Source organism: Schistocerca nitens, chromosome 6 (assembly GCF_023898315.1).
Source record: "Schistocerca nitens isolate TAMUIC-IGC-003100 chromosome 6, iqSchNite1.1, whole genome shotgun sequence".
NCBI classification, from domain to species: domain Eukaryota; kingdom Metazoa; phylum Arthropoda; class Insecta; order Orthoptera; family Acrididae; genus Schistocerca; species Schistocerca nitens.
In genome coordinates this window covers 661,176,296-661,194,013 of record NC_064619.1, presented here as the reverse complement: position 1 = coordinate 661,194,013, position 17,718 = coordinate 661,176,296, and the positions used below count along the sequence as shown (strand labels likewise).

Sequence of the window (17,718 nt, the reverse complement as noted above, 5' to 3'; positions counted from 1 at the left end):
TGGTCACAGGTTTGTTTAATCAGTGGTATAGTGTCCCAGAAACACTGAAGGAAATGAACTGTCAGACTCTTGAAAATAGATATAAACTATCCCGAGAAAATCTATGAGCAAAGTTTCAAGAATTGGCTATAAATTGTAACTACAGGAATATACTACAATCTCCTACATATCACCCACATAGGGATCGCGAGGGTAGGATTACAATAATAATGCATGCACAGAGTCATTCAAGCAATCATTCTTCCATTGAATGTACCCTCTGCCACACATCTCATTGTGGTTTACAGAGTAGAGATGTAGATGTGAAATTCACCAAGCAAAAGCAAACAAAATGATAAAAACAGCATTTTCTATCAGTGAACAATACTTTATTATAAACTAGCCAAGGAAATGGAAAAGATTACTAAAATACCCATTTAAAAAGGCAACAGAAACATTGTTCTTAAGTAATTAAAGACTACTTAGATGTGTTAGATTATTGTTTAATATTGAAAAGGGTAACAACAACACACTGCTGCACTGCAATACATGATCACAGTTTTGTGTTTTTACAAGAAAATCATTTGCCAGATCTACAGTGTAAGATAATAACGTCTTATCATGGTGCCAAGTTCAATATATCACAGGAATATTCTTAGATGGGCTAAGGGGAGGACAGGAATATGTGCATGAGGCATAGTTGCACACTTATGGATCTGAAGTCAGTTTTCCACACGAGCTAGTGTAAGACACCACAGCAGCATATTCATGATCCAGGAATAGCAAAACTATGTTTTATAATATAAGTTAACCCAGAGCAATTTGAGTGTAAATCAAAGAACACTATACAATAGTAATGAACTGAATGAGACAGTGCATTTTTTAAGACACTGACCTCATACTAGGGAGTGTGGAGTGTGATCTGTTTGGCCATCTTAAATCACTTTAGCCAAATGAAGGGATGGTTCCTTCATCAAGGCCATGGGCAACCACCTGTCCTATTTCAGAAAAGTGTACTTATATATTCTGTGCATATGTATATTTTGAGCTATTTATTTTTGGTGTATTATGATGACAAAACCTGTATCACTGTAAGATGATCCCTGGATGAATAAATAAATAAAATACCTGTAGTTATTTGTAGTAGTAGTAGTAGTAGTAGTAGTAGTAATTAATGTCAGCAACTGCCACCACTGGGATATGAAAATCCCCATTATATTCAAGAGCATTATTACAAAGAACAATTTTTGGGAAATCAACAATGCAGGAAAAGACAGATTGCTATTTATCTTAAAGAAGACAAGTTGCAGACAGAACAATTAAAAGATACTTATGTAGAGCTATAGGCCACAGCCTTCTCTCTCTCTCTCTCTCTCTCTCTCTCTCACACACACACACACACACACACACACACACACACACAGAGAGAGAGAGAGAGAGAGAGAGAGAGAGAGAGAGAGAGAGAGAGATCGCCAACTCCAGCATATTGATCTGGAAAGCAACTATCATGTGGGAAACAAGCAGCAATCTGGAGGGGGTGGGAACATGATGTTAGTGTACGAGTGGGGAGAGAGATGAATGCTGTCTGGCGGAGTATGAAGGGACTAATAGGCAAACAGGCATTGGTTTGGTTAGGAATGGTAGGTGACAACTTGGACCTTTTGTTCCACTTCCTCAACTAAACATACACAATAATTTACAATTTTTTCAAGTGGAACTGTCGATGTTGCTGGAAGGTTCTCCTTTACACATGCACTGAAAAAAATGATCAACAGGATGATGCTCTGCTGCGTTGTACTCCAGCAGTAAGGCAGCTTTTTGTCCTAAAAAAACCACACATAAGTTGCAGGTGACTGGACACAATGATCAAGAGTCACCTTCCAGGCTGTCTGATTCAACACCACTGGAAATGATTTCTCAAAAGGTCAGTCATTAAAACAACAGAAAAATAAAATCCTATTAATTATAATTATTATGTAAGTGAAAATGTACAAAAGATAATTGTAAATATTTACAGTAAGTGCACTTTGAAATATAGGTTAAAATATCATTAATAGGATGTTTTAAAGTGAAGTAAGACGATAGAAGAAAAATGTAATAATCAATGTTTTTGGAACAGGGAAGAAAATTACAAGAAAAGTCTAATGTAAACAGCAATGCAGTAAGAACCATTGAGTGACTTAGCTCAAAATTTACTCATGACTGCAAGTATCATTTTGATGGAAAAATTAACTAGTAGTCTAATTAGTTTTAGTCATATTCCAATAACAAAGTAACTCAATTGTCATTCCCTAGCTTGAGTATTTAGAAATTTGTTCAGAAATTCAGTACATTCATTGTTGCACCTGCACTAGTGGCTGTTAAGCCTTCTTTGTACATGGTCTGCTGACATGTATCACTATATTTAATTTATCTTCCTCTTAAAATTTCTAGAAATTAGAGTAGCTCTACAGATGTAATGTAGCTAATATGGGTTGATTAGACTGGACAAGTTCATAAACAAATTTTTGAATTGTTGAAATGTCTACAAACCCTCTTCAAAGAACAAACTGTAAGTAGGTTTGGAGCTGTAATCACAAGACTTGTATTCCACATCCATAAGAAAACAAGACAGAAACCAGGCATGGTAGTTAAGGAAAACTCCATGCCAAGTATGAACTCACTAGACGAAATGTTATAGAGCACTTTACTAAGACCATATTTAGTAAGACCAACTGAATCTTCATGTAGCAGAGTATTTCAATACAAATAGTAAAAAATACAGTAGCAATGAAGTTCATGGCTATGTTCAACATCTAAAACATAATATGTATCAAACGGGATACTGTTTGAAAATTTTAAGTTTGGGAATAAATACACTGTTCCACAACATATCCATTATTTAACATACTCCCTCTAACATCCACAAACAATAAAGTGTGTGTCAGTTCCAATTGTTGTGTTTGGTGTTTTCATGCCAGATTTTTTTTCATAAAAAAGTGTTTTGTATGAATTCACTTCCAACAGACAGTTTGGATATCAACATTATTACAAAAAAGGGTAGACTGCTACTCACCCTACAGATGACATGTTGAGTTGCAGACAGGCACAACAAAAAGACTGTTACACATCAAGCTTTTGGCCAGAGCCTTCTTCAGAAAGGAACACACATACATTCACACAAGCAGCAAGCACACCTCATGCAAATATGACTGCTATATCCAGCTGCTCTGGCCAGAATGCAACTGTGTCACAGCAGTCCAGAGGGTGGGGATGTGTGTGAGTATCACACAGGAAATGCACACATCCCCAATCCTCTGACAACCCCCAAGAACTAGTTGCAACAGAGCACCCCCAATGTCACCAAATACTATCCCAGACTGGAACAACTCAACCACATCCATTATCAGAGCTCTTATTATCGATCATCATGAGTAACATAACTACCCACGATCCTTCCTACCCCTCCTAAACTAGTATTCCATACCCATCTAACTTCCAAATGTCGTATTTCATCCTTATGCCACTTACGTGGAAGACCCAGGTGCAAGACTTGCCCTATCCACCCACCCAGCACTTCCTCTTCCAGTCCTACCAGAGGCTCTTAAGAGACTGGGCCACCTGTGAAAGCAGTCATGTCATAGACCAACTCTGCTGCAATCATTGCATAGCTGTTTATATTGGTATGACTACCAACCAGCAGTCCACCAGGATGCATGGCCACTGCCAAACAGTGGCCAAGAGCGAAGTCACCAACCTGTGGCACAAAAAGCAGGTAAATGTAACATGTTCGATTTCAATGACAGTTTCATAACCCAAGCCATCTGGAGCCTCCCCTCCACCATCAGCTTTACTGAACTGCATGGATGGAAGTTGCACTTACAAAATAACTCCCAAAATCAGCCCAACTTCAACCTACAGTAAACTACTGCCCTATGCCCTCCACCCAAGAGTTTCTGATCCCTCTGTCCTATCACCTTCTCTCAATTCATGTCCCATCACCCTCATTGTGTGTCACTCTTTGCCAATGCACCCACTGGTCTTTCTCCCTTCTTTGCTGCTCTCCTTTTCCACTCCCTGCCCACCCACCCCCTCCCTCCTGCACTGCCTCCCGACATTGTATCTAGTTGCCTTATCTTGCCACCATCTAATCCCTGCATGTTCTGCTAGGCTGCAGTGAATTCACCCCCTCCCCCAGCTGTATCCTGTTATCCCTTCCCCTTCCCTGCCCCACTGCAGATTGCTGCATCATGGTGTGACACAGTGGCATTCTGCCCAAAGAAAGTGGCTATGTGAGCATGAGGTGTGTGTGTGTGTGTGTGTGTGTGTGTGTGTGTGTGTGTGTGTGTGTGTCTCAGTAGTTACCTTGTACTTTATTTTGATTCATAATACGCTATCAGCTTTGAGAAAGAAAAGTAGAATACAATTCTTAATGGAAATAGTCTTTTATTCATCAAACAGCTTCTGCTTCAATGACAAATATTACAAAAATTTTACTATTAATATTAAAATATATTCTCAAAAATATCTAACATTTGATATTACAATTCCCTTAAAAGTAAGACTAGCATTAACACAGAAATGTTTTTCGTTTTCTTTTATTTTGCTTTTTTCTTATAAATCTTTCCTCACTATGTGGCATTATATGTTTTTAAATCCTCTTCCTAACCACAATAACAGTATAATAAAAAATAGAGTTCTTATCTGCATTATGCTCAGCTTCTTTAACAAAACAGTATGCAGACTTTAAGCAAGCATTATAATTATCACATTTGCTCTTGAAAATCATTTCACTCAGTTCTTTAATAATATATAAAATCTTTCTCTAAAAATAGAAATTTCTAAAATATCTATTTGCCTCTCTTCTCTCCTCTTCATTAGAACTGGTTTGTAAAAATATGTACATAATAATCAATCAATTTTAAGAGTTACTCGGAGGAGATCACATCTTCAGCATCATCAGAAACAACAAGAAAGAGCACAGTGTTTGGAGATTCACTCTACAATTACTCATGTTTCATTTCATCTAAAATATTATTTTAGTTCAAAATTTAAATTCACTGTATATAGAACAGGCACATTAGCTTCAGTACTAAAATCACTTGTACTCTCCTTGTAACACACAAAGTAAAGAGGACAAAAACTGTCAATTTAATTCACACCTATTTAACAGTTATACTGTGTTTGCTTTAGATAGCTTTTCTTGTCCATATATTTATCCATTAACCACCATCATCAAACTTTTCTCATTTTTGTAAATAATTATGATTATGCCTAAAAGCAACATGTAGTTTCCAACAACATATTCCTTATCTCCACTTCATTCTGATAAAATAAATGAAAGAGACAGCTTCTGGGCCTCCATGATACATCTTCTCTTACTCCACACTACCTAGACTTCTTTTCCCTCAAAGAATGTTAATACATGGCAAAAATATCCTGTTAACACACTAACACCAAAATTTTCCCTTTATACAAAAACAAATTTTGAAACAGATACATAGCATATAAAATTAATAAGTGACATGAATTTAAGAAATGCTTTCATATCTCCCGTAAAAAGCAGTTTGGTCAAATTTTCATATAAATGTAATATAAGAAACAAGGAAAGGAATGGAATATCAAGAAGAGGAGATACAAATTACAATACATTCTGTGTCAGAAAAATGACACACACAGTTTTTTCTACCACTCTGACAAGTATTTTTATGCAAACAGTTATAACGTGAAATACATTGCCAAATTAAAGCACCACTTTAACAAGAAAATTTTTAAATCTCTGTACTTAGAATGCATTGCATGTGGCTCGGTGACTGACTGGGTAAGTGTCAAAGTACAATTGCAACGATACAAGCTTCCATACACATATAGCCTTAGGATTTGTTTGTTTTTCTATCATTTATTTCCACTTCTGATCATGCTTTATGATGGGCAACATGTCAAGTTCCAAGACTGCAAAGTCTCCAATAAATGATTCAAGACAATGAGGAAGGACCTCAAGAGTAATGGACTGAATCAGAAAGACATCCATAATTGATCAAAATACAGATCACTGTTCAACAATTGTAAGGGCTTACATGATGAGCACAAGCAAAATCACAGCTGGAAAGACGAGAGAAGGCAGGTGGCCAAGGCAAGAGTGTAACACTTTTGGGCTGCAAAAAAGGCTTCCAGAAATTCCTTATAGTTACTTGGTGTGGTGTCTAATGGCCCCAAAAAGAAAACATGATAATAATGATGTTAAGTTCTCACAGAATCAGAAAGCACAACTGATGCACTGTACCAAGCACAAATTTTCATTTCTCTGCTCTCTACTCAAAAACAAGTCACAGACTTCCCCAAAATAAGAAAGAGAAAGTGTGAACCAAATATAAAAAATACTGAAACAGACCTGGAAAAATAAATGAAAAGTAATCTATATTATAAAGTAGAAGATTTCTTGAACGATAACCATTTAAAATGGTATCTGTCTATATGTAACGCCATATGTATTATAACTTTAGATTAATTTTACTATACAATGTAAACTTTAGCTCTGAAGATGTGCACAGTCTATCAGCTTGGAAGTTTAAGGGATGTTAATTTCATTAGCCTGTTTGTAGTGATAGAATTGACAAAACTGTATCTTTGCTTCTATGAAGCACATTATGATAAAAATTTAATTTGATTTATGATCAAATGATACTGTAGCATAGAAACAGAGCCATTATCAGATTTCTTTCTTTTTTCCATCATGTTTTGAGGCTTTTGTGAAAAATAAGTGATTATACGGTTCCCAGTACATAACAGCCACCAACAACAACTTCACCTTGGAGAAACAATTACTGCTTCAATTACTAGAGACATTTGAGCTTTCAGTAATTCTGCAAATCATTTTCAATCTTGGTACTTACAATGCAAAACATGACGAGAGAGGTTTGTCATTATGCAAGTGGAACTTACATTCTCTGCTTCTGAGATGGCCCCCTCAGAAACTGTTAAGGGAAAAACAGCAGACAATTACAACAAAATTCACAGATACAGTTTCCAGATAGATTAATTTCAAATTTTGTAAACTGTGAACAGTGAAAATGGAAATGAGCATTTGGCGTCATTGGCCGGGAGGCCCCTTGCGGGGTAGGTCCGGCCGCCTTGGTGCAGGTCTTATTACATCCGATGCCGCACTGGGCGACCTGCGCACAGGATAGGGATGAAATGATGATGAAGACAACACAACAACCAGTCCCTGAGCGGAGAAAATTCCCGAGACAGCCGGGAATCAAACCCAGGCACCTAGGATGGCAATCCATGATGATGACCACTCAGCTATGGGTGTGGACAGTGAAACTATATTAATTTCTATACTATGAGAATCACCAACATTTCATCCAAATTTTATGGTGCCAAGTATGAGAACTAACATGTCACAGGACTAAATGAATGCTTGGGGAGAAAACATGGTTAGCTAACCATTCACATAGTAACTTCATGACAATTCATTTTTAGCTTAAAGCTGCCAAGTAAAATGAAGGCACAGAGGGAAAACACGATACTATACTAAACTACCTTGAGCCCACTGATTTCCGTTGCATGTGCTTAAGAGTTTCTATATGAAAGCTTGTTTCTTAGTGTCCAGAAGATTCTGTCCACCTTCCATAAATCTGCATTAAAGTGACAAAATTCGTAAATGCTGGTTGACTGATTAGCATCCCTCTAGCTATCTCTCATCATGCACGCAATGATAGCCTAAAACTGAGTCGAAATATCAGAAATTGGTGGAATAAAACTAGTCCTGATCCTTCATCACATTAAAATGTTGACCTTTATGTATGGTTCATACATTATACTTAAATAGGACAAGCCTCTACATTCTCTGGAAAATTAAATTTAATATTAATATTAACAAATGGAATCTGCTGCATAAATGTCAAATACATACTATTAACAGTTATGGAAAGATGTTCAGTATGTTATTACGGCAGTGTTATCACAACATGTCTGTACTTTCATTAACACTGGAACTGTCTGCATTGTTACTGTCACTTCTGATGTTATCTGCACTCTTAATTCCAAGTGCAGAGAGTAACGGCAGGCCACCAACACTTGCCTCTCCAGGTGTAAAATTGTTCACTACTAGCACAGCATCCCTCTCTTCTACCTGCAGATCAAGAGTAAAAATATGGTTAAATCTTTTTTAAACAGCAAAAAGAAATTAATGTCACAAATTTTATTTATTACTTTCTTCCAGTTCTTAGTATTATTTCAATGTGATAAGCAAAGGACAAACAAAATGTATCAACTACAGTGACTCAGACAGATTTCCTTTATAGCCTGAGTCAGAATAGTATGAAGAATTTATGCATGAAAGTCAGAGAGGTTCAAAAGCAACAGTTACTACAAAACTGAAACATTCACAACACACAGCAAGCCAATGGATGACCAACTGTAGATCAAAATGATGGTAAAGATGAAATTAAATCAGTCACTGGAGTATCCTACATCATCTCGTATTTCAGAAAATTACTTGAAACAATAGGTATTCAGACCCCCACTTCTTCACAGTGTGTGTGAGAAACAGTCTGAAACGAGGGACAGCTAGTGAACCCACACATATGAAATGTGTACAAAAATGAATGAGAACTTTGTAATTTTGCGTGTTTTATTAATCTGATTCACATTTTTTCATTATTGTGTTGGTCAACACAAGAGAACAGTATCTGAGCAATATTAGCCATATCAGACACTTAGTCTGTTAAAAAAGATAACACATTTTGATAGCATCAGTGATTATTTATTTTGTATGCAAATTAATCAAAAATTTGTAATAAAATTTTGCAATAACAACACAGTAAGTACTGAAACATTTTAGAAATGTTAAATATTATTTTTGTTGAATCTGCTATAAGTAAAACAAGGGTTTACAAGTTTCGAAAAAGGCCATAAAGATGCTGAAATTGATGACTGCCCTGAATGTCCCAGCACATCAACTGATGAAATCATGGAAAAAGTAAAAGAAATTATTATGAACAGTCATCTAATCACAGTCAGAGAAGTCTCTGATGTGTTGGCAAATCAATTGGCTTGAGTCATGAAGTATTTTTGGATGTTTCAGTATGAAACCCATGAGAGCAAAATTTGTCCCAAAATCATTGAATTTCAAACTAAACCAGCACTGAATGCAAGTTACTCAGGAGTTGCTAGATGAAGCTGACAATGATGCAGAATAACTGAAGAATAACAGGCGATGAAACGTGGGTTTACGAATATGATGTTACTACTAAGGCTCGGTTTCCCCACTGAGGGCATTCTGGATCACCAAGATTGAAAAATGTTTGAAAAGTTTGGTCAAATGTGAAGATTATGTTCAGTGCATTCTTCAACTTCAATGGCGTAGTGCACACTACTGCATCACAATGAGACACATGTTCATACGTCATTGCTTGTTTGTGAATTTCTGGCTAAAAACAATACTGCAATGACAGCCCTAACTCCATGCTTACCAGACAAGATCCAGTGTGACTTTTTTCTGTTCCGAAAAATAAAGCATATCTTAAAGGGCCATTATTTTACAAGCATAGATGAGATTAAAAGTGCATTGCTGAGAGAATTAAAAGATACCCCTATGACAGAGTTCCATAAATGTTTCACGTATTGGAAAAGTACCAGTGTAGTGTACAGTATCTAATGGGGACTATTTTGAAGGAATGTCATGGTTACACTAATCCTGAAGCCTACTATAAGACATTAAGAAATGTGAGACATAACCGTCATATCTCTTGACTACAGACATTGTATTCAGCATGGAAATACTTGGCCACACACTACCACATAGAAACAAGAGTTACTGCAAAAGCTGAAAAAAAGATGTTTTTCCCTTAAAGCCCACATTTAGCTCCAAGTGATTTCATCTTTTTGTACATGATAAAGTGGTTCAATTCCCAGCAAAGAACCTCATGATTCTATGAAATTTTGCTTCCTGCATAGGGCAGATGCCCCAGAAACTTGTGATATTTAAATCAGAAAATTGACACCATGGGAAGAATTCAACTGAACTAGTGGTGTTCTCATTTAAAAGATGGTGGCATGTGACTGACAACATATTTCATTCTAGTCATATGTCAACTGCCTGAGGAGGAGAAAAGCTTGAGAAAATTTGTGAACTTGTTCTTTCACACCTTTGAACATTGGCAGAGTTAACTGGATTGCTGAGGACCTCAGTTCAGTGAATCCTAAAGATAATATGAGAAATGAGGAGGATTTGTTGCCAAAACCTTCCCAGGTAATAACCAAGAAGTTGCCGACACACCCTAGTGGGGAAAAGTATACTATGCAAGCTACACCAAAAGCACCACTATCCTGGTATCTTTTGGGTATCCCCTCGAATCTAGTTAGAACATTCTGCAAACACACAAAGGATAGCCCATTGAAGGTAAAATGTTCAGAGTTGTTAGGTCACAAAATAAACCTCTTCAAACAGTTCCAAGACTCAGTGGTTTGACCTCTCTGGTAGGATATTCTTCAGGACTCATCTCATGTCCGCATGTAACTGAACATTCTTGAAGAAGATTCTAGAAGAGTCGTTGGAAAGAGTTTTGGAGAAGATTTAAGAGGAATATGATGCAGCTTACCAGCTCAAAAGATTTTATCTTCAATGGCAGGGGTCATGAAAGCTTGCAGACTTACATAACATTCTACTTGAGAAACTGACATGTTATTCCATTAATGGCATCTTTTGCATGAGTGGGGCCTCAACCTACTAATGGAAGACAGAGGTCTACATTTACACAATGAAACTAAGAAAAACTGTTAAACAAGGAGTGGGGAAGCATAAAATGTGGGTCGCCCCAAAGGTTCAGTATTGAGTCTCCTCCTGTTCCTAACACATGAACATGACCTTTCAAAGGAGAAAGGAATCATGTAAATAATTCCAAATCTTGCAGAGGCCTCTTCGATCTTTCTTCTGAGTGCAGTTACATCTCAATGGTATTTGTTACAGGTAATAAAAACCAGTATTAGTCAAACTGTGATTTACACAATCCCAATACAAGAAACAATTTCCATACAAGTACAGCTCCATATTCTCTGTATCCTTACAATTGATAGGTAACTCTTACTCTATGTAAAATATCAATGTAGTCATGTACATATTACGTTAAAAATAAGGTAGCCAGCAGCTATCTAATATAAATGAAGGAAAAACAGTTTTTTTTTTTCAAAGTAGAAATTTCTCATTTCTTTTGCCTGTCTTAAGTGTGTTAACACCATCAGCTAATAGCACTTTAAAGATAGTTAATAATCAGTGCAGTTTCTTTTGAACAGCTGCTTTATTTTGTCGGTGTATACTCTGACATGTTTCACATACCTGAACTTCTCTTTCATGTTTGGGACACAATAAAAGAATGAATGTATGAATGAATGAATGAATGAATGAGCGTAGAGAGCAAATACTGATTCCTCTAGCTGTGTCACAAATATTGCTGCACATCAGTGATGTTTAATTGGTAAATTGTGACCCATATGGTAAATAAAAAAACTTCTGGTATTCATTAAGGCTATTAATAAATTTATATCCTTTCTTCACAATACCAGAATGATGAAAAGAATGAGTGAAATTCTAGACAGTGTGTGACATGAAAATTTTGCTCATTGTATGGTAGTAGTAATAGTAGTAGTAGTAGTAGTATAATATCCACTGTTAACCAAGAGTCTGGTACTCAGGGAGGAGGCTGAAATCACGTAATAAATATCTGATATCATAGACTACTCCACGATCATGATGGTACTGATTTGACAAGTGGATGCTGAAGCAATTGATGAAAAATCTGGAAGTGGGTAATTAAACCTAGATCACGGTATGCACTGCCACTTGCCTGCCAATTACATACAGGCAACATTTGGCTATATCATTGGCACCTAATCACCACAAAGGATTTGGCATAGCTGAGTAAACTCTCAGACGGAGAAAATAACTTAAATGTAGGAAGGCAGATTTAGGAATCAAATGTTATTGTAAACACAGCTGGTTTCTTGAACTTTTCGATCACTTGCTTCATAATGTTTCTTACATGCTTCACACCTTGATCAGGCCAATTCCTCTGCAATTTATTGAAGACTACATTCATATTATCAGTGGAAAGAGACTACATCTTCATTTGAATTAAAGGAATTAAAGGAATTTTATTTTTAAATAACAGAATATTCATCTAATTTTTTTTGCACCTATGAAGTCTTCCAGCTTACTCAGTTGTTGAGACCTCAGTAACCATCACTCCATATCCAAATTTGTTCCACTAATTTTAGGCTAATAATCACACATTCTAGAGCATTTAGAAGGAATGAAGATGACATCTTATAGAATGTCCCTTATTCCCTTTAATTACAATACATACGAACCCAGTTTCAATTGACACCTATAATATCAAGCAGTCACTGCTCTTTAGGATTCACCTGTCAAGTTCTTTTAAGTGGTTGGATGTTAGTTTTAATCAATTAGTGGCCCACCAGATGCCCTAGAGGGGTTTGACTGGAAAAAATATTTTCTATTCATGCCACAAGCAGTTTGGAGTAATGAAGGTCAATTCAGACAGAGCCTCACCTTATAAGGACAACCCTAAAACAATTGGAGTGAAGCTGTTGCCCAAGGGGATTTTAACTCAACAGCCACACACCCCTTTGACATGACATCACCTTGAGGTCTAGATCCTGGTGTTTAGGCCAAGCACCCCATTCCTTTTAACACAGTGCTCCACTGTTATGCTGAAATATGGTTGCTGAACCATGCCGAGAGCTTATGGTTATAGGTCACTGAAAGCACTCACTAGTCCCCAGCTCACTTAAAAATTTAGTCCACATTACATTAATGTGAAAAAATTAATAAGATACTGGTAATCGTGGGTGAAATACAAACAAATGAATGAGTAAATATATATATATAAAAGTGTACATGGGTGAACCAACAGTCAGCACAGGCAATACAATAAAAATATATTTTCAAAAATTAACTTTTACACATATCTGCATGGACAGTAAATAGTAATTACAAAGCAATAAGCATCATAGTTGGTATAATCACACATTACTTCTTAAAAAACTTTGAGTGCAGCAATATTTTTGTATGAATGCTTCACTAATACAGGATGGTCTTAAAAGTCATGATCTGTTTCCACAAAATAATGGATATATTTACACAATACACGTGTGTATTTATTGTCTCTCTCTCTCTCTTTCTTCCCCCTCCCTCTCTCATCAAATTTCAACATTGCTTCCAACTATTGTTTAAGAGCAGACCTGGATACATTCTGAAGCACACCTTGTGAAACAGCCGATGGTGCATCCTGGATTCTACATCTCCATCTCCATGTCCATCTACATGGATACCCTGCAAATCACACTCAAGTGACTGGCAGAGGGTTCATCAAACCACATTCACAATAATTCTCTATTACTCTAAATCTTGAACAGCACAGGGAAAAAATGAGTACCTATATCCTGCCATGCAAGCTCCGATTTCCCTTATTTTATCATGATGATCGTTTCTCCCTATGTAGATTGGCATCAACAAAATATCTTCGCATTCAGAGTTGAAAGTTGGTGATTGAAATTTTGTGAGAAGATTCCACCACAATAAAGAAAGCCTTTATTTTAATGATGTCCACCCCAAATCCTGTATCCTGTCAGTGACACACTCTCCCCTATTTCGCAATAATATAAAATGTGCGGTTTCACCCTGAACCCTCTTGAGGTACTCCATCAATTCTACCTGGTAAGGATCCCAGACTGTGCAGCAATACTTCAAAAGGGGATGGCCGGTCTCTTTAGTGGATCTGTTACATTTTCTAAGTGTTGGGCCAATAAAATGCACTCTTTGGTTTGCCTTTCCCACAACATATTCTTTGTGTTCTTTGCAATTTAAGTTATTTGTAGCTGTAATTCCTAGGTATTTAGTTGAATTTACGGTCTTTAGATCTGACTGGTTTATCGTGTAACTGAAGTTTAATGGATTCCATTTCGCACTCATATGGATGACCTCACACTTTTCATTATTCAGGGTCAACTGCCAATTTTTGCACCTTACAGATATCTTTTCTAAACCATCTTGCAATTGTTTTGATTTTCTGATGACTTTACTTGATAATAAACGAGAGCATCGTCTGCAAACAACCTAAGATGGCTCGTCAGATTGTCTCCTAAATCGTTCATACAGATAAGGAACAGCAGAGAGTCTGTAACACTACCTTTTGGAGCTCCAGATATCAATTCTGCTTTACTCGATAACTTTCCATCCATTACTAAAAACTGTGACCTCTCTGACAGGAAATCATAAATCCAGTCACATAACTGAGATGATAGTCCATATGCTTGTGTAATACAGTGTCAAAAACCTTCTGGAAATCTAAAAATATAGAATCAATTTGAAATCTCTAGTCAACTCAACAGTTCTTGTGAGTAAAGAACTAGTTGGGTTTCACAAGAAAGATGTTTTCTAAATTTGTGTTGACTGTGTCAATTGACCATTCTCTTCAAGGTAATTCATAGTGTTCGAACACAATATATGTTCCAGAATCCAACACAATATATGTTCCAGAATCCTGCTGCATATCGATGTTAATGATATGGGCCTGTAACTTAGTGGATTACTCCTACTATCTTTCTTGGTGTGACCAGCACAATTTCTCAATCTTTGGGTATGGATCTTTTGTTGAGAGAGTGGCTGTATATGATTGTGAAACAAATACTAACAAAGAGATAGAGGGGCTGGCCGGTACTTACCTCAGCTCAGTACAGCCGATAGATACACAAAACAGCACAGAAAATTTACGTGTCCTAGCTTTCAGAACTTTGTTCCTTCGTCAAGGAGGAGAGAGGGGGGGGGGGAGGGGAAGGGAAAGAGGTTTCAGTTACTCACAACCCAGGTTACGAAGCAACAGGGGAAAGGTAAACTGAGAGGGTAGCAAAGATGGGGGCATGGGTGTCAGAGGGAAGCCAAAGATATTCTACTGTAAGTACTGTGCCAGCTTCAAACCAAAGAGGATGCATACAGAAGTAAAGAGGTATATAGTATAAAGATAAACACAACTATGTAGGATGAAAAGATGCGTGAATGGCTAAAGAGGAAAGGGAAAGAGGAGAAGACTGAAGAGCAAATGGGAGTGAGGTTGGTTAACATAGGTTCAGTCCAGGGGGATGGCAGGATGAAAGGATGTGTTAGAGTGCAAGTTCCCATCTCCGCAATTCCGATGGACTGGTGTTGGGTGGGAGAAGCCAAATGGCACGTACGGTGTAGCAGGTTCCTAGGTCCGTAGAATTATGCTGGAGGGCATGCTCTGCTACTGAGTATTGGACATCTAAGCGGACAGTTCATCTGTGCCCGTTTATGCGCTCAGCCAGTTTAGTTGTCGTCATACCAATGTAAAAGGCTGTGCAGTGCAGGCATGTCAGCTGATAAATGACATGTGTTGTTTCACATGTGGCCCTGCCTTGAATTGTATATGTTTTACTAGTAGCAGGGCTGGAGTAGGTGGTTGTGGGGGGATGCATGGGGGCAGGTATTGCAGCAGGGTCGGTTACAGGGGTAGGAACCGCTGGGTAGAGAAGGTGGTCTGGGAATATTATAGGGTTTGACAAGGATGTTACAGAGGTTAGGGGGGCGACAAAAGGCAACTCTGGGTGGTGTGGGGAGAATATTGTCAAGGGATGATCTTATTTCAGGGCTTGGCTTGAGAAAGTCATATCCCTGGCGGAGTAATTTGTTGATGTATTCGAGGCCAGGATAATATTGGGTGACAAGGAGGATGCTTCTGTGCGGTCTGGGGGTAGGAACATTGTTGTTGGACGGGGAGGAATGTATTGCTCGGAAGATCTGTTTGTGGACAAGGTCTGCAGGATAGTTGTGGGAGAGGAAAGCACTGGTCAGGTTATTGGTGTAATTGTTGAGGGATTCGTCACTGGAGCAGATACGTTTGCCACGAATACATAGGCTGTAAGGAAGGGAGCGTTTGATGTGGAATGGATGGCAGCTACCAAAGTGAAGGTACTGTTGTTTCTTTGTGGGTCTGATGTGGACAGATGTGTGGATGTGAGCTTCAACAAAGATGAAGGTCAACACCCAGGAAGGTGGCTTGGGTTTTGGAGAAGGACCAGGTGAAATTCAGATTCGAAAAGGAGTTAAGGTTATGGAGGAAATTAAGGAGTGTTTCTTCACCATGAGTCCAGACCACAAAGATGTCATCTATAAACCTATACCATGCCAGTGAAAGCAGATGTTGGGTCTTCGGGAAAGCAGATGTTGGGTCTTCGGGAAAGCTTCTTCCATGCAGCCCATGAAGAGGTTGGCATAGAACCGAGCCATCCAGGTTCCCATGGCCATTCCCCTGATTTGTTTGTAGGTCTGGTCTTCAAAAGTGAAGTAATTATGGGTGAGGATGAAGTTGGTAAGTGTGATAAGGAACGAGGTTTTTGGAAGATCTTCGGGTGGGTGTTGGGAGAGGTAGTGTTCAAGGGCAGAGAGACCATGGGTATGTGGGATGTTTGTGTAAAGGGATGTAGCATCTATGGTGACAAGAAAGGTTTCAGGTGGGAGTAGGAATGGATTTGAGGCGTTCTAGGAAGTGGTTTGTGTGTTTGATGTAGGATGGGAGTCTGCGGGTGATAGGTTGGAGGTGTTGGTCTACCAGAGCTGAGATACGTTCTGTTGGGGCTTTGAAGCCTGACACAATGGGATGGTCAGGATGGTTCTCTTTGTGGATTTTGGGTAATAGGTAGAAGGTAGGGATACATGGCTCAGGTGGAGTGAGTAGGTCTATGGAAGCCGTTATGAGGCCTTGTGAGGGACCTTGGATTTTTAGGATTTTCTGCAGCTCAGTCTGGATGGAGGGAATGGGATCCTGGGTAACAGCTTTGTGGAGCCTTTATCCGCTGGGAGGATGACAATAAAGCGATCTGTTTTCAGCTCCTTAATGGCACGGGCTGGGGTGATGTTGGGGGGTTGTTTGTAGGTCTATCGGCTGTACTGAGCAGTTGTATATGATTGTTAAGTATGGAGATATTGCATCAGTATACACTTAAAGGAACCTAACTGGTATACAGGACTGTAAGACTTGCTTTTGTTAAATGATTTACGCTGCTTCGCAACTCCGAGGATATCTACTTCTAAGTTACTCATGTTGGCAGTTGTTCTTGATCCGAATTGTGGAATATTTACTTTGTCTTAGATCCCTGCAATCCCTTACCTTTGTTTTGTACATCCTCGACTTTATGTCTCCAAGGTGTTAAATCAGGTGAGGGTGATGGCCACAGTCTTGCTGAACCTCCACTATCCATCTGTTGGTTAATCTTAAATTTAGGTATTCTTTTACTATGAGGCAAAACGAGTAGGTGCTCCATCTTGATGGAACACAACAATGTCAGCAATGCCTCCATTCTGATGCTGTGCTTCCAGGAATTGCTCTTAGACGTTCAGTGGTAGCTAGAGGTCACTCATTACCCCATATGAGGCAGTTATGTTTCTTAATTTTTCCACAGATGTAGAATGTGGCTTCATCAGTAAACAAAATGTAATGCATAAGCTGTTTGTTGTGTGCAACCCCTGTCAGATTGTAATAAGCAACTCGCAGAGTTGCGTGATCTTTATGGTCTAATTGGTGTATCTTATTATGATACACTTCTTTCTTTAGTGTGAAGTGTAAAACTTTCATAATCACTTATTTTGACACGTCTAACTTCTTGTCTAGATGAGTTGATGCAATCAGACTCTTTTTGATTGCTTCTCTGATTCACTGCCTC

General features: G+C 38.2%; 1 protein-coding gene across 1 annotated transcript in view; it reads right to left on the bottom strand.

Moving 5' to 3' along the window:
* Positions 1 to 4,466: 4,466 nt before the first annotated feature.
* The window catches only part of LOC126262358 (interleukin-1 receptor-associated kinase 1-like), a 193,902-nt gene continuing 180,650 nt past the window's right edge, over positions 4,467 to 17,718 (bottom strand). Inside the window, exon 13 of the mRNA XM_049958943.1 lies at positions 4,467 to 8,095. Coding sequence (XP_049814900.1) covers positions 7,925 to 8,095 — 171 coding nt within the window. The 3' untranslated portion in view covers positions 4,467 to 7,924. The remainder of the gene's footprint in view (positions 8,096 to 17,718) is intronic.